The sequence below is a fragment of the Euprymna scolopes genome, chromosome 23 (assembly GCF_053919585.1).
Source record: "Euprymna scolopes isolate OS-2025 chromosome 23, ASM5391958v1, whole genome shotgun sequence".
Lineage (NCBI taxonomy): Eukaryota > Metazoa > Mollusca > Cephalopoda > Sepiida > Sepiolidae > Euprymna > Euprymna scolopes.
Genome location: NC_136504.1, coordinates 78,737,416 through 78,763,506, shown reverse-complemented (window position 1 = coordinate 78,763,506; position 26,091 = coordinate 78,737,416). Strand labels below are relative to the sequence as shown.

The following is a 26,091-nucleotide window of genomic DNA, read 5'->3' as shown; positions in this document are numbered from 1 at the left end:
CACAGAATGTTGAATATTTATTATTTAACTCACAGGGGTAGTTTATCTTATTCTGTCAGGATAGAAATCTTAAGTAATTTGCAATTGTATTTTTGGTTGCCCATACTGAGGATTGAACCTTAAGCTTTCAGAAGAATATCACTTTTTACAATTAATTTTTCCAAGTACTCTAACCACTGCATTAGGGTCCTTGTGGACAATTCTAGTAATTCTGGAATCTAAGATGACTGAAAGAAGCATCGCCTATGTTGGGAAATGATTAGCTATTAAGTAAACATAGATTTAGCACTTGCTGCCTTGTGATGATCCTTTTATTTCCTCAATGCTTCATTTATTGCCATTTTTATATCCATGCATGTTTGTGTCTGTGTGTGTATATATATATATATATATATATATATATATATATATATATATATATATATATATATATATATATATTTTCTTTTAATGTATACCAATCCTTAGTTAAGAAGCTCAATGTAATTACAGAGCAATATAGAGAATAAATGACAAAAAACTATATTCCAAAATTCATGATGTTGACCATTTATTCCTTTAATTCAGTTGGCTTTTACAATTCTTGATTCTTGACAGTATCTGTTTCGTAGCGCAAACTAAATCACTTAATTATTATGCCCTTAACTAAAAATATATATATATATATATATATATATATATATATATATATATATATATATATATATATATAGCACAAAACTCTGTTGAAATTCAAAGACTTACATTTTTTTCTTTTTTGTAACTTTTGTTTATTTCATCCTGGATTTCTTCATTACAGCCGTTTCATTAATGGAATGGCAATTTTATGATTTTATGTGTCCATAAAAATTTCCTGTCCTCACCAACTCGTCAGATGTTGTTTCCAGTTGATGTTACCAACAAAAGGTTGATTTTGTACATGATAAACCTGGTGTTTAGGGAAAAAGAAATTCTATCCTCATGTTGCTACATGTCAGCCATTTTGCTGAAATATATATATATAAATAAAACTGTTAAATTGTTGAAATTTACAATTTCTTGTAAAAAAAAACAAATATAATATTAATCTGCATTTTATTCTATATATATCCTCCTTCAGCTTCTCTCACTGACTCAATCCATGTTCAAAAATGACTGCAAACTTTGATCAGATGGTTTTTATTCATGTCCTCCATTTCTCGGGTTATTACTTCCATTAAAGAGGATTTGGTGTCATGAGAAAGCTTAGTATGTTCCTTTTCAATGACGCTCCACACATAATAATCCAAAGGATTAAGGTCTGGTGAATTATGAGGTGATAAGTTTGGTGTGACATGATCATGAAAATTCTCAGTCATGCAATCTTGGATTTTGAGAGCTTTATGGGATGGTGCTGAATCTTGTTGGAAAATATAGGCCCTTCCATTAGCTATGTTGTCTATCCAAGTCTTTACAGTGGTTTGAATAGTTTCAACATGACTCCAAGGCCATGTGAAAAAGAATGAGGAGGCATGATGTGCCCTTTATTGTTAATAAAAACCATAATTATTGCTGGAAACTTTGGTTGCATAATAGTTGGAACTTTAGTTGGGTCTGCACATAGCCACCGATCATTTCTTTGATTGGCTTTTATGATCCTGGTAGAAGTATTTTCCATCGGAGAAAAACCAAAGACACTCCTGTTCTTCTGGATGCTTCAATTTGTTTAAAAGTCGTTTTGCACAAATTAAATGATTCTCTTGAGCTTTTGTTGACATGAATTGACCTCGCCGAAGAACATATGATTTGTATCCGAAGTCTTGATGAACAACCTTTCTTATTGTTTCTTTAGACATTTGAAGATCTTTGGCCAGATCCCATATTGATGTCTCAGAACTTTCATCGATCATACGATGCACCCTTCTGACAAACTCGGAGGTTGTGAATGAGTCAGAACGTTGGCAATGATGAACTGAAATGTTGTATCCATCAAGGAGTCAATTCTTAGACATGAAAATGATGGTGTCTGATTTTTACCAATTTATTTTTTAAGCTTAAGCATTTACAAAAATCTTTGCAAAATTTGCAGATAACTTTGAGGCTTTATTTCTATGCCCATGCCATTGTTTGAAACCCTGCATTAATAGAAAAGAACAAATGTGTGAAAGAAATCATTCTATGATAAAGGGTTTGCGGGGTTTGAGAGACTTTGATGAATCTGGAGTCTTGTAATACTGTGTGCCTCAGAGGTGAATGAAGACATTGTTTCCATTCACAATGAGTTGAGCAAGGTAGAAGAAATAGGTTAAAGGACAGGTGCTTTAGTAACAATGTAAGATAAAGAATAAATATCTTGTAAACTCATTCATTTTGTAGTTTTCGTTTTTTTATCTGAATACACCATTTTGTTGGTTTTGGCAACTCTGAAAATGCTCATCCATTGTAAATGAAACACATGACCAATAGCAGATTGAAGATGGTGGTACCTTATTATTGCTGATTCATATTGCATTTAATTTTGAATTTAAGGAGTGATTTGCTTCATTATTGGCCAACATGATGCATTGGTAGACTTGCTTCAATATCGTGTCGATAAACATGGTATGGGGGCCATAGTTTATGAGTTTGCTGTTAGCTAGTTTGGGTAAACCGATGTTGGGTTGTTGAGATTATGTAATGTTATGGCACACCAGTGGCAATGTAATGGTAGAATTCATCAAAGAGATAGATTCGAGGCTGTCAGTTCATTCGTAACTCCTGTCTTCACACAGCATGTTGATTTTTTTATTGTTGCCAATCAATGTTGTCTGAGTTTCCTGATTGCCATCAGCAGTGTAACTCCTGCATGATTAATGTTAGTTGGCAATAGTTCCTGCATGTCTTTCCAGTAAAATGGGTTCCATGATCAGATAACACGCTGTATTGTATTTTCTGTTGATGAGGAAAGAAGCTGTGAAATCCATGGACAGCCTCATCCATACCATCTCTGACACATGGTATAATGGTGAGATGTCTACTGAGGCTTTTCAGAATGGTTCTGATGTCACGTTTACTTTATGAAGCTGGCCTTTTGATAAATACACCATGACAAATGAGCACATTGGTACAGACATTAGATTTGTCTGCAAAAATGAATTTATAACATGCGATTTCTTCCTGCTACTGGCAAATTTTAGCATTTTGTAACTCCCACTGATTCAGATAAATTTGTGACATATGATCAGTGAAGATGGTGAAAGGGAGGCTATGCAGAAAGTAATTAAATTTGAACACAACCATTTGTAGACCAGTTTTGTTTTTGTGGGGTTAAACATATACAAAGCAAAAGCTGTGATCTTCTTTCTTTCATCATTATCTTCTCGGATTAGGATGGCCCCCACATGCAATGTTGCTCACATCTATGGTGAGTATGAAGTTGGAAATGAAATAATTGGCAATAAGGATAGTTATTTCTTTATTCTTTTAAAAATGCCTTATTGACCGACTCAATCCAAACATAGTTTGTTGGCTCTATATATTTCTTAGATGTGCTATGATACTGCAAAATACATCCAACCTGATTCACTTCTGTACACATGTCTCGACAAATTGTTGTATCGATATTAGATGTCCTCTGAGGATTTATAATTACTTTTTGTTGTTGGGCTTTTGATTTCTATAATGGAGAACATGTAGCAGCAACTACAAACGACCACTACCACCACCACCACCACCACCACCACCACCACCACTACCACAACAACAACAACAACAGCAGCAGCAGCAACAGCTCCCGGTTTATGATTTTTAATCTCTGCTTAATTTCTAATTGCTAATTGATGCAAGCATTTTTTTTTACATAGGCATAACTATTTATCAAGGCCCAGAGACCACTCGAGGATGAGAGTTAAGGGTGTACAGTAGTCACTTGGACAATATAGTAATCGTTAGTAATGAAAATTCGGTAAATTTGTTAATTTAAGTGGAACAGCTCATTAAGAACTTGTTCACATTGGACTTGAAGACAATCAGATTGTAGTCAGCTGGAAAGCAGGCAAACGGAAGACAGTTTCACAGGCATGCACTTGTAAGAAAGAAGCTTTGTTCAGGGAATCTACGTTTAGATTTAGGTGCAGATAAAGAATGGGGGGAATTATTGATAGTGTTTTCAGCTAGACGAGTGTTTCTTGTGAAAGTTTGGCGAGGGGGGACCATAGATTGAAGCTCAGTCGAGCACTTGCCATGAAAATAACAATAAAGCAGAGACAAACTCGCAACATCTCTTCTGTGAGAAAGAGGTTGCAGGGAAGAGAAAAGGATATCTCCTACGAGGCTATGAAGTCTATTTTGAATTCTATCAAGGCAGGAAAAGTCCTTTTTAGCAGCTCCTGCCCAGATGTGGCAGCAGTACTCCATACTTGGACGTACCTGGCTCTTATATAGATAGAGAATTGCATCAGCAGTGAGATATCTACTGGATCGGTAGAAGGATCCTCTCATTTTTCCAGCGGCCTTGGCAACAGATTTGATGTACGTGTTCCATTTAAGATCAGGAGTAAAGGTCAAGCCCAAAAGCTTGTCAAAACTTGAGGCCTCCCCAAGACGAGAGCCATTCATTTCAATTGATGCCAGATGTGGATCAGAACGTTGATGATGTAAAGATAGAAGCTTGGTTTTAGATGCATTAAAAGTAATCAGCCACCGCTTTCCTCATTGTACCACGTGCTCAAGATCAGAGGAGAGAGAATCAGAGAGAACTTGGTTGTTTAAGGTCTTAGATGTGCTACCATAGATGGTAGTGTCATCAGCATAAATGTCTACGAATGATGTAAGGATGTGATTTGGAAGATCTTTAATGTAGACCAGAAAAAGAGTTGGGCCAAAGATGGATTTTTTAACGTTGCCGCTATCAAGCAATACAAGGCGAATGGTAGTAAGTCAGCTGTCTTAGTTGATGTCTTCACTACCATGCAACCCCTTCTCGTTTCTCTCCTCCTTGTTTGTCCAGCAGGTGTAAGAATGAAATGGCCTTTCTGCGGGAGAATGTGTGTGTGTGTGTGTGTGTGTGTGTGTGTGTGTGTGTGTGTGTGTGTGTGCATGTATGTGTGTGTGTGTCTCTCCCTCTCTCTCTCTCTCTCTCCTTTTTTTGTCATTTAAGTCCTTGCTGACATTTCTCTTTTGCCTTCTTTCTCTCTCTCTCTCTCTCTCTCTCTCTCTCTCTCTCTCTCTCTCCTCGCTCGTGTTATGCCTTGGCCTTTGGGGTAAGGATAGTAGCCGCATGCTGATCTCTAAAAAGTGGAAGAAGCTAGTTAGTGATTGGCTGTTCAGTAAACAGTCCCATCAACCCCCCCCCCTTTTTTTTTTTTTGGCGCATCTTTCGAATCAGTTCCAGGTAGGATTTCTTGAGAGAAAGACTAGTTTTTACTGGACTCCGTCATATTGGTGACCATACAAAGTAAATTTATTCAACAACTTTATTAAGGGTAGAGAGCCCTTATTGGTGTTACTTGAAATTGAAATGTTTCTGAGAGACACCTCTCATTGAAAAGGAAAAAGCCGTTGATGGTGACTGCCAACATTTTTTATTTCTTTCTCCTCTAAGCAGTTGAATGAGTGACTTGTCAAGAAGAAGAAGAAAAGGAGAAGAAGAAGAAGCCTGACAACCTTTTCTGAGAAAACGAATTTAATTCAGACTCCCCCCTTTGGGCGGGAGAGAGTCCAGCTTTTAAACATTTTGAAGGTTTCATTTGTTTTGAAGAAAAAACGATGAAAGGACATAGAAGAAAAAACTTAAAAGAACTCTTCATTGCATTTTTTTACTCTCAGACCCTCTCTTTTCAAGTAAGCCCTTTCTTTTATTCTTAAGGGAAACAAGAACGTTCTTCCTCCTTTTTTTAGAGAAGTCTCTCATTCCGAGCTTTCATTGTAAAATTATATTTCTTCTTTTTTTTTGTATTATTTCTTTTAATTGTATTTGAACTCCCACTTTTGTTCTTTATGTAATTTTTTATGACATTGTTAACGTGGTAATTTTTACGATTGGGAAGAAAAAAGCAACCGGCCATTTATTTTCCAAAATACAACTTTGGACTTTTTAAACTTTAACTCAGGATCTTGTATTTATTCTTTTATTCTTTTTCTTTGCATTGTCGCATATCCTTTTTCTCCCTTTTTTTTTTTCTTCGTATATTCCAGAAATATATGTATCTTCCTCTGAGGTTATCAGATGGAAGCCTATTTTAAAGACTGACATTGCACATCCATTATATCATTTTTGTATCATTTCTTCCCATGCAACACATATCCTCAACTCTAACAAGTCAAGTGTTACTCTCATACATCATTACACTGGTTAGTAATGGCATAAATTCCCTGAATTCCCTCCTAATTCTTGCAATCACATTTTGTACACAAACTATTTTATCATCTCTCAACCTGTAATCCCATTGCACTTCTTGTGTGCCCAATACTTATAAATTTATAAAATTCATACATTTTGGAATTTGGATATCCACTGAACATTTTTCATTATTTTACCTGTAACCATAAAAAAGAGGGTAAAGCATCTTTGTCTAAAAATACATCTTAAGTTTTAAAAAATTCCTCGTTTTGAAATTCAAATATGCAAAGTCATCTGCTTTCAATTTGCTATTTGAAATATCTGTAGAAATAAAGAAACAAAAATGGACAAAGGTTTTTTTTCAAAATTTTATAGATAATTTCATTAGCAGTTGAAAAACATGAGTTGATAGAAAAACTGTACAAAGAGTTTGCTTTTTATTTCGTTCTTTATTCTTCTTCTTCCATTCTGATAATTGGAACTCCTAAAATAAATGAAGAAATAAGAAAATTTAATGAATCTCTATATAATTTATGATTTCATATATACAGACATATTGTGCATATATTTTCAGTATTTACTTCGACATACATGAGTAGAGCTTTGTAGAAATAGTAGTAATAGTAGTAATCTGAAAATATATGTATGGCAATTAAGCTATAAAAGTCTATGTTTAATTCCCACAGGAAATCATCAGATTTCATTAAGAAGAGTTCAGTCATGTGCCAATGAACACATTAGCACATAAAGGAGTAATAATAACGAATCTGACTGGTTAATAAGTTAATACAACCTAGATATGAAAGCAATCGCTAAAAAATAAAAAATATCTAGGATATCACATTAAACCTAATGTGGAAATGAAACATGGACACTTCTTGCCACAGATATATTTTCTTATTATTACAATATAAATATAGTGATTTAATTATGTTTGATATTGACTCCGATTATCCATCTATTCCTCCTGAACTCTTTAAAAAAGTAATAAAATTATCGGAAAATGAAACAGATATAACTAGATTAAAAATAGAAATAATAAAACTAGCGAGAAGAACCTTAATAAAATATGATAATGTATTATGGACAAGAAAGGATAGAGAAAATCATTTTGATGTTACAATGGGACCTCTGGACTCTGTGTATAACGGATTTAGTAGGACTGTACATACTAAAAGAGATGAAAAAAAATGTCGGGCTTAAATGAAGGGCTATATAGAGATGATGCATTATTTTTAATTAATTCAAGCGATCAAATAATAGAAAAATCTAGAAAGAAAATTAAACTATTCTTTAATGAACTTAACTTAAAAATAACATTAGACTGCAATTGTAAAGTAGTGAATTTTTTAGATATAACCCTCAGCCTTAACTTATGAACCATATCACAAACCGAACCAAACACTATTTTACATAGACTATAAATCTAATCATCCTAAAAGTATGAAAAAAACAATTATCCCCAGTATATCAAAAAGACATCACAAAAGGAGAATATATTCGATAAAAACAAAGATTACTATAATGGAACATTAACTTAATCAGGATATCAAGAAAACATCAAATACATAATGGAGGTGGATAATGATGATAGCAGGATAAACTACACAACATCATATAATATATCATATAACATGGTAATGAAGGGGAAAAGAAATGTAGAAAAATAAAGATAAGAATAATTAAAAACGATAAACATATAATAGTAATAACGCATATGATGTTCTTGTTTTATATTTTGTTGTCTTGATTTTTGCAAATATATATACTAGCGGCATTGCCCGGCGTTGCCCGGGTGTTTAGACGTGTCACAACAACAAAAAAAAAAAAAACGATGTTAAACTTAATCAGAAAAACAAAAAACTGCCCGTCGTCGCCCATGTGGTAAAAGAAAAAAAGTTTTGGTATGTAGGTGGAATCGAACCTAGAACCTTGAGACGAAGGTGGAAAAAATCCTGACATGTGACCCACTTGCCCACCACGGCAGAGCAACAAAAATGTGATTTAATTTAAGTTAAATGCACGATTTTAATGATAATGAGGTCAAACATATCCTGCAGTCAGCTTTCACTGCAGGCTGTTTTTTTGCTTTCTTTCCCCAACTTTGGCTGTTTGTTTTCCCAAGATGTTAGGGAGGGGAGAAACTAGCTCCCTATAAAAAGGGGAGTGTCACAATGAATAGTAATTGTCTGATATGGTTTCCCCCACATTGATCAAACTTTATTGCTTTTCTGAACGTCCCTGCCACAAGTGCCGGGGAACTGCCAATACGGATTCAGTTTCGCTTTTTTATACTGAAAAGTGAAACAAAGAGGCAGTGATTGAAAAAAATCTCAAAAATAGCAAAAGTAAAAGTCGAGCAAATTAAAGATAACTTGTATATATTATGATTTAGACAGTATATAAAAATTTTAAAGAAGGAGTGACCCCACTGAGCGCCTCCCTGAAAAAAAGCCTTTGGCGCACATACACAAAAAATGCGCACACACACACACACGCACACACATTTTCAATTTTATATAATATATTTACACAGGAATCACCATTTATCAAGGCCCAGGAACTTGTTTATGCTGGACTTGAAGACAATCAAATGGAAGAGAGTTCCACAGACGTGCAGTTCTAAGAAAGAAGCTTTGTGGAATCTACATTTAAGTTCAGGCATAGATAAAAAGTTTGGGAAATTATTGATAGTGGTTTTGACTAGACAAGTGTTTTTCATGAAAGTTTGGCGAGAGGTAATCATAGATTGAAGCTCAGATGAGCACTTGCCATGAAAATAACGATAACGAAGAATGCTCGCAACGTGAGAAAGAGGTTGCAGGGAAGAGAAAAGGGCATCCCCCAGTAAGCTACGAACTCTATTTTGAACTCTGTCAAGGCAGGATAAGCTGCTTCTAACAGCTACTGCCCAGATGTGGCAACAGTATTCCATCGTTGGCCACAGCTGGCTTTTATATAGGTAGAGAATTGCATCAGGATTGAGATATCTACTGGAGCGGTAGAAGGATCCCACCATTTTCCAGCAACCTTGGCAACGGATTTGATACACATGTTCCATTTCAGATTGAGAGTAAAGGTCAAGCCCAGAAGCTTGTCAAAACATGAAGCCTCCCCAAGACGAGAGCTGCTCATTTCAATTGATGCCAGATGGGCATCAGAGCGTTGATGATGTAAAGACAGAAGCTTGGTTTTAGATGCATTAAAAGTAAATGTGCAAACTCTATCACTACTTACATCACAATCGTTCTTAGGTTTCTAACTCTTAACTAAAGTTTATTTTTAACTTTTAGTCATCAAGAAATAATGTCAACAATAAAATCGGGTTTCACCGAATTAATTATGTAACTAATTAACACATTAATGATTTCTGATCATTTGTTTGTTTTAACACGTATTTTATAGGTAAATATTCATGAAAACAACATATCTGCCTTCAGAAGCTAACCCAAAAAATTGAACTTGACTAAATGATGGAGCTTGTTATTATCAATCTGTCAAAAACTAACTTAGAAATGATGAGTTGAGATAATTTTTCTCGATCAACACATCAGTCAGTTTTGGGAAATATTGATCGATGGTTTAAAAAACAAAAATTATATTTGCAATTGATTTTATAGAATTTTATATATAAAAAGGATAATTTAGAGAATTATTAAGAGTTTTCTTTTTTTTTTTCTTACCATCTAATTTCTTTAACTTTGACAGTTTTTTAGCTGCTGTATCTCTGTAATCTCCGATGGCAACATGTTGTTCTTCTAATGGATTTCCTGTTAAAAGATTTTGTAATCCATCAAGTCAGATAAAGATACAAAAAGAACTCAAAAATGGTTTTTAAAAAAATGTGTTTATTCATTAACAAAGGTTTATATATACATATATAGTAGTTATGTGCAAAAGTAGGTATAATAGTAATAAAAAAGGGCAATGTGTATTATTGACTTCATTTATTATAGAAATGAATGTTGTATAAAAAAACAATAAGAAACACATACTCAAATTAAATTACCACTTTAACTGAAATAATAAAAAGAAAATTTTATTCCACGATATGTCACTTTCACTTTTAATGTATCATTAATTTCATTGATGTGACACTGTTAATACATACTTATGCAAATCCTGTATATGAATCTGCTGCACTGTGTAAGCAAACACACTGGTCAGTAGAGAAAAATATGTGACGGATACCCCCAAACAATGCCCACGTGTACTAAAAATAGCAACAATTTTCTTTTAACAACAAAGAAAAACAATAATCTTAATTTTTCGTAACTAAACAAAAACGACTGACTTTAATTTTAAACTGAGATTAACATAAACGCAGCCAATACACTTTTTACTACAGGAAATTCAGCTTTAAAGTAATTATAGCCATTTGTATTGACACCATTTCTGTAACATGAATGCTCTTTCATAGAGCAAGCCACTTTTCCTTCAAAAAGACGGAATGGCTAGGAAGCAGGGGGACTGCCTAATCCTGACTTTGATGTGCTCTTGTCAAGTCAACAAGCTCAAGAGTCATGCGACTCAGCAGTAGTAACAACAGTAGTTCAAACAACTCTTTTCAGGGTCAACAACCGAACTAATAATGCAATTACAAACTACCTGAATGAAATACACACTACACTCTCTGCTACTGTCTTCTCTATGAGACTCTCCTTTACAGCTTGCAACTCCTGCAGCTTCTAGCGGCTCCAGCAGCTCCAGCTCACTCCTACAGTTTTTAGTGGCTTTTGCAACTCCAGCAGCTCTCTTCACTCCTGCAACTTCAGCAGCTTCAACTCACTCCTTCAGCTTCCAGCAACTCCAGCAGCCTCCAGCTCAATCCTGTAGCCTCTAGTGCTTCCAGCCACCAGCTCCAATGGCTTCTGATGTCTGGCCTCCAGATCCAATGCTCACTGACGTCCAGCTGTCTGCTCCAATGCCCAGTAATATTCAGCTACCTGCTCAAGTGTCCACTGACGTCCAGCATCTGTCAACATCCAGTACTTTGTCGGCGTCTGACTACCATTAGATCCAGTCTATATGACTCAGATCAACCTGAAACACGTTATCCTTCCTCAGGAATACAAGAATTTCAACCCTGCACGATTTCTGCAGGGTTGAAACGATACTGATTCACAATTTCCATAGATCTACTTTTTTCACTTGATAAATAAAATATGATACCTATTATCTTTGACTAATCATCTGTGTTTGTAATTCATTTGCTATTGCTGTTAGCTCTTTGCCTTTGTGTCTATTTTGTTAGTTGTACAGTCGCTTGGCACCCTTTACTTTTCGACCCTCTGTGGACTAAAAAACACAACAATGTGACAAGATTAGATGTTGGATGCGTAAAAATAAAGATAAAAAGGAAAAACTCAATGTAAAATTATTTAAACTAGAAAATGGAATTTTTAGAAGTTAGGCTGATGTGTACCGGAAGTTGCAGTATGGAAGGAAGTACGTGTCAAAAACTGGCAGAGAATTTCTTGAGAATTCCAAAGTGATAGGGCGTGATATTTTAGTTCCTACAAAGTTGGTTTGGAAGATGCAGTTTATCTTGATATATTTTCTGTAAATTTCTGTGAAAGGTAAAGCGAACCTCAGAGAATATAATGGAGTTATTAATTGTTCTTTTTAATTGCTTCTATTATTTCAGTCGCAGAGAGAAAAAAAATTAACACCTCTGTGACTGCTATTGTTACAATGTTCCAAATGACATTGTTATCCAATGAGCCGACTGCAATGTGTCAACGAGATGAACAGCTGTTTCTGTCAATGAAGAACATGATCAGCAATTAGTGCGCATAGTAGAAACCCTAACTCACATTGTCAAAAGACTTCTAACGATTCCTTTACAAAGGTAAAACTTGTCTTTAAAAATATTCCCATCACTCAATGGCTGTAAAGTGCAATATAGCATTAAACTCAATAACCAAACTCTTCATTCTGTGTAGCAAAATACAGCACTGAATACTAAAAAAGAGTACAATTTGTTCCCATTATAATAAGGAAACACACGTATTGTCAAGGCAGAATATGAGAAATATGTGATGGCACAGAATATGAGAAAATATAGATTGCAGTCTCTTTAACAGCAATCTGCTACTCAGAGAAATATAATTTGGTTCTTTGACCATTGTCTGAGAATCGATTGGCTCCCAATGAGCAAGACAATCAGAATTTTTAAAAGTGAAACTCAGAGAAAGAGTGAGACAGACATCCATGTGTTTTGAGAGTCGCATAAATAAGAGGAACAGTTTTGTTTTTAAATTTGATAAAAAGAGATTACAAATTCTCATTCCAGAAACGCCCTCTCAATAATGTGTTGTATTATTTTTGAAGGGTGGGACAGACTTTATTTCTAAACAAATTATTTGATATTTCTTAAATGATTACGTTTTTATTTCATTAAATAATCACATTTTTTCATGTTTTAATTTACAAAATAAATTATCATTGGGGGTGGGGCTTTTGTAAATAACTACTGAGTGCCTTTTTAAAATTGAAAATCATGACAAATTTTTAGCTCTCCTGAAATCAACATTATTAATCTAGAAATTATTGCAGTTACTTTCAAAAAGGTTTCAGAAGTTCAATGTAAAATTATAAAAACAATTTGACCACTTAATAATACCATTGATTGTGTTTCCAAAATTATAAGAATTGATCAACTTGTCACAAAAGGAATAGTCAGTTCATAACCAAGTTAGATGAATTGACTTACCTACAAACACAAGGTCTTCTAACGATGGCAGATCAGCCTGAAATAAATTAAAAGTGGAATCATGATAGATAATGTTATCTTCTTTGTGATATTTTATAATTATTTCAGTAAAAACCTATTTTCACCCACCCGTGGTTAAATTCTTTCTTGTTTTTATCTTTGTTAAATTTGTTTTTAAAGATAAGATATATGATTGCCTCTTATATTTTTCTATTGCTGTCGCAGGTGACAGGAATATAAGAAAAATATTCAGATCATGTTACTAGTGTGTGTGTGTGTGTGTGTGTGTGTGTGTGTGTGTGTGTGTGTGTGTGTGCGTGCGTGCGTGCTTGCTTGCACAGGAAGAAGATATCTCTGGCCCAGCTATAAAAAAGAAAACATTCAACACAGCTTCATAAAAAATGGTTTCATTAATATTTGTAAGACAAACTTTGAAGTAAAAAGTTCTTTCAGAAGTCTGTTGAGTTTCTCATTGTTGCAAGTCTTCAATTTAAAGTTCGATAAGTGAATTGTTAAAAGAGTAGTGTCACATTTTCTGAATGATGGTTGACCGTTTATAAGTACACACTCAGCCTATATTAATGTCTGTGTTAGTGCTTCACTCTTCTATATTTGTCTACTTTTTATCAGTAATGCTGCCAAAATCATTGATGCGTTTTTACACGTTTGCTATCATGTCTTAACTAAGTTCGTTTGTTCAAATTTGCACACATATACTCGTTTCTTGTCTGACTCTGCATTCTCCACCCTTTGTAATCTCCAATTTCCCATGAGCCTTTTATTTGCTGCATTGATTGTACAGGTTTCAGAAAAGAATCTGCTAAGTCTGATATGCTGTGTGATATCACACAAACATCACACTTTCTAAATGGAAGCAAAACAACCAAACACATTTTTGCAAAGTGAAAGTCAATTTGAAAACATGGTAAGATAAATCTTCCAAAGACATAGCAATCAAAATGTGGACTCCAGAGGCAAACATTTAAATGTTGTTTCTGATGAAGAAAACAGCAGATAAATTGGATGATTGTTTCACAAGGAATGAAATTATCAAAATAATGGTGGATACTTACGAGTTTGCCAAATTCATTCCAGTCAGCCACTAAATTATTCGACATATAAAGAACCTGAGAAGAAAAACAGTATCAGATCACTTCAAATAGAATTCAAAACATTAAAAAGCTATAAATAAACAAAGCAATCTTTTTTGTATGACGTTAATCAATGGATAATGAACAATAAAAATCTGGTTATCAAATAGCTCTGCAAAGTAGCTAAAGTAATTTATCAGAAATTTGATAAACAAAATTATAAAAATTAAAAAAAGGTTGTATCGAAATTGAAAACAAAGGAATGATGACATAGATCTGATGCAAACATTTATTTTTAAAACATGGCCAGAGGATGGCTAGAGAGAGAAAACTCAGAGACAGTAGATGCATAGATACTGTGACATGGGCTTTTAGTTGACTAGCCAACATAACTGTGTGACCTATCCTCATCCGAGTCACTATTCTAATCGACAATGATCAGATGTGACCCTTTTCAATGCACTAGGACCAATTGGTTGCACTGGTCAGTCTTTCATTCGCAGCCGGTGCCTGTTAAGTTCTCTCGTGTTAGGGTTGATATGCCATTGTCTCACTGGTTGGTTGCCCGCTAAGGAAAAAGAAACAGTAATTCACAATTCGCCGTCCAGTAGGAAAGCATTCAATGCACAGAAGAAAGAAAACAAACTGAGCTTTTCTAGTCTACTGATTAATTTTCAAACAAATGGATATATATATATATATATATATATATATATATATATATATGTACAATTCACAATTATAGAGTTCATATAGCTGACAATTAGTCTTTAAGCCTTTCTCTTTCTTTCTTTCTTGATAGTGCGGCTTAGTAATATGGGCATCATCATGAAGAGGGGAGGGGTAAGCGATCACTCTCAACTTCTACTTCGAAATCGACTCTCCGTCTGACTCTCAGACTTCAAAACTCAACTGAAACTTACTTTTTCCAGCTCTGCACATAATTATGTAGTGGGTGTTCCCCCCAACCAATCAAACATGACAGCGTCACTTCCGCCTTGTCTAGATTGGATCCCTCTTTGAATTCTCATGTAATCACACCTGGAAAGGTTGCAAGCTGTTTACCAGGCCCTTGGGGTCACACGCATGATCCCTAGGTCAGATGACTGTCCCCGAGATGTAAACAATCCTTCTCCAATATACAAATTCGTATTATTTTGCACCACATATGTTTTCGCTCCACCTTTAAAGTGACATTGCTGTTGACAGATAATCAAAAATGATTACAACACAATCATTTATTATTTTGCTGTTTTCTATCAACAGGAATTTTTTCTGTCGCCCGGGCACACTATATTTAATAAAGAGTTATGTATGCCCGTTTTTATAATGAATTTTAAGTTTTCGCTCCCCCCCTTGGGGATCCCAACTGCCCTTTGGGTCGGTCATGTCACACTGCTGTAGATGACCGTGGGTTGGAAGCATTGAATGAACAATCAGTGAAAAAGAAAAGAAAAGATTATGTTGTGTTTTACAAACAATAACTAAACATAAGAAAGATTTTTCTAACAATGGAATCGTTTGTGTTTATTTTCTTTGTATCAAAGATGGATAACAGAACTGATCAAAGGAAAGCATTAAAAATTGCATATTTTGAAATGCGAGTTATCACTCTTAAATTTAATAATTTGATAATTAAGAACAATTATAATCTTCTTTTTTTTTCATTGTTATATTCATTGTTTTTGTTCGTTTTCACTTGTTGAATCAAAAATATAAAGAAAACCAAAAAATTTAACTTATTTCATAGAGTAACTTTATCGCTTTCAGGCTGAGGTGTGGTCCAGTTCGGTCTCAGAAGGTTCACTCTTCCATATTTTATCTTCTCTTTGAGAAGGGATTAGTTTATCACTAATTGCTAGAGGCGCTCCTGTCAAAGAATGTCAACAGGGTTGCCCAGGCATTTTTTGTAGCTGGTGCGTTAATCCTAGTGCACTGGCTTTTCAACTTAACGTTACATCTTGTGTCTCTTCTTTTTGGAGAGCTAAATGTAAAATAAGGAAAACCAAACAAACATGCAAGAAAAGTTAGGTCCTAAAAATTATTAAAATAACTACCCGTAATTTCTTGAGGACAGCAATGCCTTTTAACTTTTCAATGAAGTTGTATGATATCCACAACTGTTCAAGGGTTTCACCAACTGCATCCTAAAATGCAAGCCAAAAACGAAACGTCATAACGATTCACGAGATGAATGACTTGAATCATTTTGTAAAGTGTATTTTTCGAGAGTGTAGATAAATACACTTTTGAAAAATACACTTTACAAAATTCAGTTGAAAGATTTAAAAATAGAATTTATCATGAAAGAATCTTTTGTTTTAAGCAAATTATCTCCCTTTGTTTCAGAATTTTTTGAGATGAAAATTGATCATTTGTATTATTGGAGTATTCAGAATACTAATCTCGTCTTGCTCATTATTTTCACAACGATTAGGACGATGTAATCTCTGACCTTCTTCAGTTGCATCTTTTTAAACTTATGAATCTTTATTTTGAACTTATATTGAATTTCGAACTGCAATTTTATTTAATTTACAAGGGCGGATTTTTCTCATGCTGCCAACCAAGACTGAATAGAAATGTTGATTATTATGTTATTTTGTTAATTATTATTACCTGTAGTAAATATTGAACCTTTAATCTTCAAAAGACTATCATTTAGAATTGATTAATCATATAGATTAAATAAAAAGTTCAGGTTGAAATTCTGTATAAGTTTCTGGGTTTGACATAAAATCCCCAAGATCTATAGAAAGACAAAGTCTTATTCTAACATTCAAAACAATTTTATTGAATCGTCTTAACATGTAAATCAAAGGTAAATGAAAAAGAAGGATGTTAGTAAATGAATACATCCACGAGTATGGACGAAGAGAAAAGGTAAGATGTTACATAAATGTCCTCTTTGTAAGGAAAGATAAAGGAGTGTTCATATATGTGAATATGTTTACATACACAGGTGTGGAAGTCAGGCTGTGTCTATGTGTGTGTGTAGGCATGTGTGTAGGCATGTGTGTGTGTGTGTGTGTGTGTGTGTTTGTGTGTGTGTGTGTTTGTGTGTGTGTGTGTGTTTGTGTGTGTGCGTGTGCGTTACATTATTTAGTTCACGTGTGTCTGCATTCGCCATATTGGATTCTGGGTCTTTTTGTCAATATTGAATTAAAACCAAAAAGACCAGGGAAGGTTTTGGTTGCACCCCAAGAAAGTTTTTTTGAGTTAATCCTAACAACATGATGAGTTGCTATTATTCCTGTGTTGTGGGTAAAAAAATAGAAAGTAAGCAATGAGAGATGGCTCCTAATATTGAATGCTTGCACAAATCGGTGCTGAGCTTAGATTCAAAAACATAATGGTGATTGATGTAGCCGTATTGCTTTTGTCACATACTGTTGCTGTAGACGTGGTCGTTTGTTGCGACTACTCCATATGCACCTGAAAAAGTTTGGTGGTTACATCAGTTGAAGCGCTGTGAAAATAAAATGCAAGATGAGAGAATAGTTGGAATAATCGAAATGATCTAAATAAGACATTTTGTTTTTTTTAAATGATTACAAACTGCTAAGTTTTCTGCTAATGTGTCTCATCGACATGAATAAAACAAAATACAGTTTTGAAAGAAACAATGATTATCAAATGAAATTCTAGCAATTCGTAATTATTTGGAAAAATTGTAAAATATTCTTACCAAACCAGTTAAGGTTTTGATCTTATTTCGTCCAAGCGATAAGATTTTCAAATTTTCTGTCAATGAAGTAAAAAACTTTTAGTGATTTTTTTTTTTTCAAAGTTTCAGTTTAAAAAATTGAAGAAACATTTTCTGTGTTTTTGTGCTTTTTCATTTTAATATTTTTGCTTTTGTTCATATTTACTTATCTCCCTACAAGGACAAACTTAGGCATGAGGTGGTTTTTAATATGGGGAATGTAATAATGCAGTTTTATCAAAGTATGGCTAATTGTAACAGAAGCTTCATTATTTAATTATTTTTTATATATATAATTTTTTCATTTTTATATAATTCTTTTTCATTTTTATATAATTCTTTTCGTTTTTATATAATTCTTTTCATTTTTATATAACTCTTTTCATTTTTATATAATTCTTTTCATTTTATATAATTCTTTTAATTTTTATATAATTCTTTTCGTTTTTATATAATTCTTTTCATTTTTATATAATTCTTTTCATTGTTATATAATTCTTTTCATTTTTATATAATTCTTTTCATTTTTATATAACTCTTTTCATTTTTATATAAGTCTTTTCATTTTATATAATTCTTTTCATTTTTATATAATTCTTTTCATTGTTATATAATTCTTTTCGTTTTTATATAATTCTTTTCGTTTTTATATAATTCTTTTCATTTTTATATAATTCTTTTCATTGTTATATAATTCTTTTCATTTTATATAATTCTTTTTCATTTTATATAATTCCTATTCATTTTATATAATTCTTTTCATTTTTATATAATTCTTTTCATTTTTATATAATTCTTTTCATTTTTATATAATTTTCACATTTTTATATAATTTTTTTCATTTTTATATAATTCTTTTCGTTTTTATATAATTCTTTTTCATTTTTATATAACTCTTTTCATTTTTATATAATTTTTTTCGTTTTTATATAATTCTTTTCATTTTTATATAATTCTTTTCATTTTATATAATTCTTTTCATTTTTATATAACTCTTTTCATTTTTATATAATTTTTTTCATTTCTATATAATTCTTTTCGTTTTTATATAATTCTTTTTCATTTTATATAATTCCTATTCATTTTATATAATTCCTATTCATTTTATATAATTCTTTTCATTTTTATATAACTCTTTTCATTTTTATATAATTCTTTTCATTTTTATATAATTCTTTTCATTTTTATATAATTCTTTTCATTGTTATATAATTCTTTTCATTTTTATATAACTCTTCATTTTTATATAATTCTTTTCATTTTTATATAATTCTTTTCATTTTTATATAATTCTTTTCATTTTTATATAATTCTTTTCATTTTTATATAACTCTTTTCATTTCTATATAATTCTTTTCATTTTTATATAATTCTTCATTTTTATATAATTCTTTTCATTTTTATATAACTCTTTTCATTTTTATATAATTCTTTTCGTTTTTATATAATTTTTTCATTTTTATATAATTCTTTTCATTGTTATATAACTCTTTTCGTTTTTATATAATTCTTTTCGTTTTTATATAATTCTTTTCGTTTTTATATAATTCCTATTCATTTTATATAATTCTTTTCATTTTATATAATTTTTTCGTTTTTATATAATTCTTTTCATTTTTATATAATTCCTATTCATTTTATATAATTCTTTTCATTTTCATATAATTCTTTTCATTTTATATAATTCTTTTCATTTTTATATAATTCTTTTCATTTTTATATAATTCTTTTCATTTTTATATAATTCTTTTCATTTTATATAATTCTTTTCATTTTTATATAATTCTTTTCGTTTTTATATAATTCTTTTCATTGTTATATAATTCTTTTCATTTTTATATAACTCTTTTCATTTTTATATAATTCTTTTCATTTTTATATAATTCTTTTCATTGTTATATAATTCTTTTCATTGTTATATAATTCTTTTCGTTTTTATATAATTCTTTTCGTTTTTATATAATTCTTTTCATTTTTATATAACTCTTTTCATTTTTATATAATTCTTTTCATTTTTATATAATTATTTTCATTTTTATATAATTATTTTCGTTTTTATATAATTCTTTTCATTGTTATATAATTCTTTTCATTTTTATATAATTCTTTTCATTTTTATATAATTCTTTTCGTTTTTATATAATTCTTTTCATTGTTATATAATTATTTTCGTTTTTATATAATTCTTTTCATTGTTATATAATTCTTTTCATTTTTATATAATTCTTTTCATTTTTATATAATTCTTTTCGTTTTTATATAATTCTTTTCATTGTTATATAATTCTTTTCATTTTTATATAATTCTTTTCATTGTTATATAATTCTTTTCGTTTTTATATAATTCTTTTCGTTTTTATATAATTCTTTTCATTTTTATATAACTCTTTTCATTTTTATATAATTCTTTTCATTTTTTATAATTCTTTTCATTGTTATATAATTCTTTTCGTTTTTATATAATTCTTTTCATTGTTATATAATTCTTTTCATTGTTATATAACTCTTTTCATTTTTATATAATTCTTTTCATTTTTATATAATTCTTTTCATTTTTATATAATTCTTTTCATTGTTATATAATTCTTTTCATTTTTATATAACTCTTCATTTTTATATAATTCTTTTCATTTTTATATAATTCTTTTTCATTTTTATATAATTCTTTTCATTTTTATATAATTCTTTTCATTTTTATATAATTCTTTTCATTTTTATATAATTCTTTTCATTTTTATATAATTCTTCATTTTTATATAATTCTTTTCATTTTTATATAACTCTTTTCATTTTTATATAATTCTTTTCGTTTTTATATAATTTTTTCATTTTTATATAATTCTTTTCATTGTTATATAACTCTTTTCGTTTTTATATAATTCTTTTCGTTTTTATATAATTCCTATTCATTTTATATAATTCTTTTCATTTTCATATAATTCTTTTCATTTTATATAATTCTTTTCATTTTTATATAATTCTTTTCGTTTTTATATAATTCTTTTCATTGTTATATAATTCTTTTCATTTTTATATAACTCTTTTCATTTTTATATAATTCTTTTCATTTTTATATAATTCTTTTCATTGTTATATAATTCTTTTCGTTTTTATATAATTATTTTCGTTTTTATATAATTCTTTTCGTTTTTATATAATTCTTTTCATTGTTATATAATTCTTTTCATTTTTATATAATTCTTTTCATTGTTATATAATTCTTTTCGTTTTTATATAATTCTTTTCGTTTTTATATAATTCTTTTCATTTTTATATAACTCTTTTCATTTTTATATAATTCTTTTCATTTTTATATAATTATTTTCATTTTTATATAATTATTTTCGTTTTTATATAATTCTTTTCATTGTTATATAATTCTTTTCATTTTTATATAATTCTTTTCATTTTTATATAATTCTTTTCGTTTTTATATAATTCTTTTCATTGTTATATAATTCTTTTCATTTTTATATAATTCTTTTCATTGTTATATAATTCTTTTCGTTTTTATATAATTCTTTTCGTTTTTATATAATTCTTTTCATTTTTATATAACTCTTTTCATTTTTATATAATTCTTTTCATTTTTTATAATTCTTTTCATTGTTATATAATTCTTTTCGTTTTTATATAATTCTTTTCATTGTTATATAATTCTTTTCATTTTTATATAATTCTTTTCATTTTTATATAATTCTTTTTGTTTTTATATAATTCTTTTCGTTTTTATATAATTCTTTTCATTTTTATATAACTCTTTTCATTTTTATATAATTCTTTTCATTTTATATAATTCTTTTAATTTTTATATAATTCTTTTCGTTTTTATATAATTCTTTTCATTTTTATATAATTCTTTTCATTGTTATATAATTCTTTTCATTTTTATATAATTCTTTTCATTTTTATATAACTCTTTTCATTTTTGTATAAGTCTTTTCATTTTATATAATTCTTTTCATTTTTATATAATTCTTTTCATTGTTATATAATTCTTTTCGTTTTTATATAATTCTTTTCGTTTTTATATAATTCTTTTCATTTTTATATAATTCTTTTCATTGTTATATAATTCTTTTCATTTTATATAATTCTTTTTCATTTTATATAATTCCTATTCATTTTATATAATTCTTTTCATTTTTATATAATTCTTTTCATTTTTATATAATTCTTTTCATTTTTATATAATTCTTTTTCATTTTATATAATTCCTATTCATTTTATATAATTCTTTTCATTTTTATATAAGTCTTTTCATTTTATATAATTCTTTTCATTTTTATATAATTCTTCCAAAGAAATCAATATAACATTTGATGAATTCTACATAGAAAACAAAACTTACTGAGTCCATTCAGGTTGGCAATCTTTTCAATATTATTGGTTGACAATGACAAATGCCTGTTGGAAAGAATAGGTGTAATAATTAGAACAACCAAGCATTTAGAATTGCAATCCATTTCTGATAACATTTGGATAAGTTTTGCTATAAAAATCGAGTAAATTTTCCTAAAAAATAAAAAATCTTTTTTCAGAATTCAAAGAAAAAACATGCATGATTCTGCTTTTTCGTATTTACATAAAAGTGGGATTCTTTCTGGCAAAATTCTTTCTCACAAAAGTTGTGGTACCCTATGTTAATTAGTAAGGGAAGGAGTATGTTTGCTAGTATTTATCGTGATTCAGATTCTTGCTGACATGTACAAGGAGGACCAGATTCATCAGGTCAACAAGTGCATCCAGAATGACTTTACATGGCAAGAAGAGCTGAGATCGTTCGTTGGGAGTTTGTGAGGCGAACAGCACATATAGAGATTGTCTTTATTATTAAATTAAGGAACTAAGCGTCCCAAAACATCCACCGCCATAACCCAACTGATCAATGATTTAGAACGAATAAACCTTTTCTTGGTCTTTTTGGGTGTATGAATGAACTTGTTTTCAAGAAGTGTTTCCTCAGCTGGAAAATTATCTGGAGTGGATGGATTGTGCTAGCCTTTTCCTTTTACGATTTCTTTTACTTTTTTTTTTTTTTTTTTTTTTTTTTACACAGTGATCACCACTTATCAAGGCCCGGAAGCCACTCAGGGATAAGGGTTATTGCAAGTACATTACGTTAGTGTGGAGATTTGATGAAGTGTTTACTTAAGGGGGCGGTTCATTAGGAATTTGTTAACGTTGGACTTGAAGACATCCAAGTTGTAGTCCGGTGGGAAGCAGGCAGACGGAACAGAGTTCCACAGGCATTGTTTTAGCCATTATAGGTATTTCTGTAAAATTTATTTTGGAAATTAAAATTGTGTTATATAACATCTATTAAATCACTTTTTATTAGTAGCTTTAGGAACTGCAAATCCATCTTCTTCAATAATTTTGACAGACCAGGGGTTTGTTAGTTGAGATGATGTTTGGTCTGTTTTGGTTCTACGAGGTGTACTTTTCCAGGCATTAGCTTCTCTTTTTGCGGAGTGGTTTCTTTATTGCCCATCACCTAAAACACTGGTCTGTTTATATACACCGCTTTTGTTCCCCATCCTACTGCAGTTGTAAGTAAATATCAGTTTTGTAAGGTATAAATACATTTTCTCAGAATTTTCTCTAATTCAAACCCAACAAATTTAGTTGCAGCCATACTTACTCACACGCAACAAGAGTCGTCACAGTTGGATCAATTTTTTCAATGAATGGATTTTGAAAAGCAAAATTTAAAACTTTTGCTTCTGATGCTTTTTGGCCTTCATTTTCTTTTTCCTGAAAAAAAAAAAAAAAAAAAAAAAATCGGTTATAAAACGTCTGCATTAAATCATATATTTTGCTTTAGTTTTGTACTTTAAAAAAGTCTCCTTTTCCTTTTCTAAGATAAAAAAGAAATCGTTCTGCTTAAAATTATAGATGTTAGTCTTAAGACAGGGTATTAAGACCAACAGCTATAATATTATTTGTAAGTAACAAAGACCGTCACACAAAAGGATAAACAAAACCTTTTTAATAACATTTTTAATAATGAAATAATTACCTGTACTGTTTGGTTTAGGGCAAAGAAATCTGGATAGTGAACGACTGACTGAAGAGAAAGGTAGAAATTTTTTTGCTGTCAAAAGTCTATGAGCAGTTATCTTCAGGCAAAAGTGTGTGAGCATTTAGTTAATAGGGACAGGACAGCGAAAGAAAATGTCTTTCCTTGCTGCTTCCAGAAATCTCTCTGATCTAGTCTGTGATTTTCAAAGAGTCTGAAGTTAGCACAGTCAGAGAAGCAGGAAACGGAGGGAATCTCAAAATCTAACGATCTGAGCGAAGAAACTATTAGTGTAGAAGGCTTTCCAACATCGAGAGACCTCAACAGTGAAAGGGTGGGATTTTGCTGCTTGTCAGGTTAATCGGACACAATTAGAGCACATTGCATTAAAATACTTATAAAACAGGCACAGGGGTGCAAGATTTAGTGATGGGACAAAGGTTGGAGCTTGGTTGATAGTGCTAGACCTATGTGATTGGAGACCTTTTTATGGAGATACATAATTCTCAGCAGCCTTGTCAATGTCCTCAATGTATTTGTTCCAGTTCATGTTGCCTGTGAATGTTAAGCCGAGAAGTTTGAAGGATAATCTCTAAGGTAGGGTTTTATTAGTCCTGGCAATTGGGGGTTGAAAAGGTTTCTTGTAATTGTTAATGGGAAGGAGCTTAGTCTTATTAGTATGTTACCATAGGTTGAAACCAAATCCGACGTCGATTTTGTGTGAAATTGGCTTCTCAACTTCAACCAATGACTTCACGATCACCATGCAATTTGTGTTTATTTTAGGGATCGTTTTTCATGTGGTAGGAACGTTTCTAATGAAGATTCTGAACTGCCTTCTATACAAGTGTCGTTCCAAAAGTAAAAACTCCTATATTTTTTAAGTCAAAATGTTGAAGGGCTATGAAGACGGGAGTAATACCATTAAAACAATTGGTGCATAAATCCTTTATACACTTGTATCCTTGTTGTGAACTCAGATCCTTGATTGTATGTAGACAAAAATACTCGGACGTTGATGTTCGTTTCTAATATTCTTCAGAAAATGAACACATCTATTATGATGCTGTTTCGTACTCATCTCCATCAGATCAGATGAAACATGCAGCTAATCTACAAGTTGACTTGGGTTTAGTTGTTGATTAAGGTACAAAATGGTTTGTTTCCTTTAATCCTGTTAAGCCTCAGATTGTGTCTTTCAAATGCAGGCATACCCCTTTTTTTCCGGTGATTCTCATGGCTGGCTCTGCTCTTGAGGAGAAATCGAATCTGAAACTTCTTGTTATTTCTTTCTCATCAAATCTTGGGGTTCATACATCAATTGCTCTTTCTGATTCTCATAAAGTTGGTTCTCTCCATTGATATAAACACTTTCAAACACTATCTCATTGATATAAACACTTTCAAACACTATCTCATTGATATAAACACTTTCAAACATTATCTCATTGATATAAACACTTTCAAACAATATCTCTACAAATCTACAGGGTGGAACAATAAATTTGTGGCCCAGAAAAAAGAAAAAACAACAACACTACAGTTTTATTTTAAAACTTTTATTGAAAAAATCAATTTAGGTAACTTGATTATGCATTAGAGCTGACATCTATTCAATGTAATCGCCTTCAGCCTCAATCACCATCACAATATGAGTCTAGAACTGGGAGCATGATTTTTCTACAAGCGTCAGTGAGAGTTCGGCAAATGGCAGTAATCAGGCTGGTTTTGGTGTTGTGGGAGGTCATGTCGATGATGTTCTCGATGAACTGGATAAACCCATTGGACTACTTCAAACAAAGTAGTCCAGTGGGTTCAGGTCGAGGGAGCGGGTGGGGGAGGGGTAGCTAGTGAGAGAAGGGTACAAAGTCATAGCCCTCCTTCTGAAGCCAAGCTTGGGTCTCTTTGGATTTGTGGGCCGGTGCCAAGTCCTGCTGCCATACCCAGAGTCTGCCAGCAGCCACCTGATTTCACCAGGGGACCACCACACTCTTCATCACATCCAGGTACATTTTGGTGTTGACTTTCAAGCCAACTTCAAGATGTGATGTGGCATAATGTGGCTCTCAGTTGAAACCACACCAACGACCATAATGACGTCCGGAAACTTTTTTTTTTTATTTTTATCACTCTGGGCACGTCCCTATTATTCATGGCAATACAGTGATGCATTATGAAGGTTCTGGCAATGGTTCTATTGTCATAACTTGGATCGATATAGAGCATAAGTTGAACAGCAGTGCATTTCCAATATCGCTCGTTGAACATTGTGTCACTTTCA

The 26,091-nt window shown here is 31.2% G+C and overlaps 1 protein-coding gene across 2 annotated transcripts in view; it reads right to left on the bottom strand.

Moving 5' to 3' along the window:
- Positions 1 to 6,627: 6,627 nt before the first annotated feature.
- LOC145246030 (dynein axonemal light chain 1-like) overlaps positions 6,628 to 26,091 on the bottom strand; it is a 62,935-nt gene continuing 43,471 nt past the window's right edge. For both annotated transcript variants that reach the window (XM_080107857.1, XM_080107856.1), the window contains 8 exons: positions 23,433 to 23,545; positions 22,140 to 22,195; positions 17,772 to 17,827; positions 16,141 to 16,230; positions 14,066 to 14,119; positions 12,993 to 13,029; positions 9,961 to 10,047; positions 6,628 to 6,761 (listed from right to left, as the gene is read on the bottom strand). In XM_080107857.1, coding sequence (XP_079963983.1) covers positions 6,727 to 6,761; positions 9,961 to 10,047; positions 12,993 to 13,029; positions 14,066 to 14,119; positions 16,141 to 16,230; positions 17,772 to 17,827; positions 22,140 to 22,195; positions 23,433 to 23,545 — 528 coding nt within the window. In that variant the 3' untranslated portion in view covers positions 6,628 to 6,726. The remainder of the gene's footprint in view (positions 6,762 to 9,960; positions 10,048 to 12,992; positions 13,030 to 14,065; positions 14,120 to 16,140; positions 16,231 to 17,771; positions 17,828 to 22,139; positions 22,196 to 23,432; positions 23,546 to 26,091) is intronic.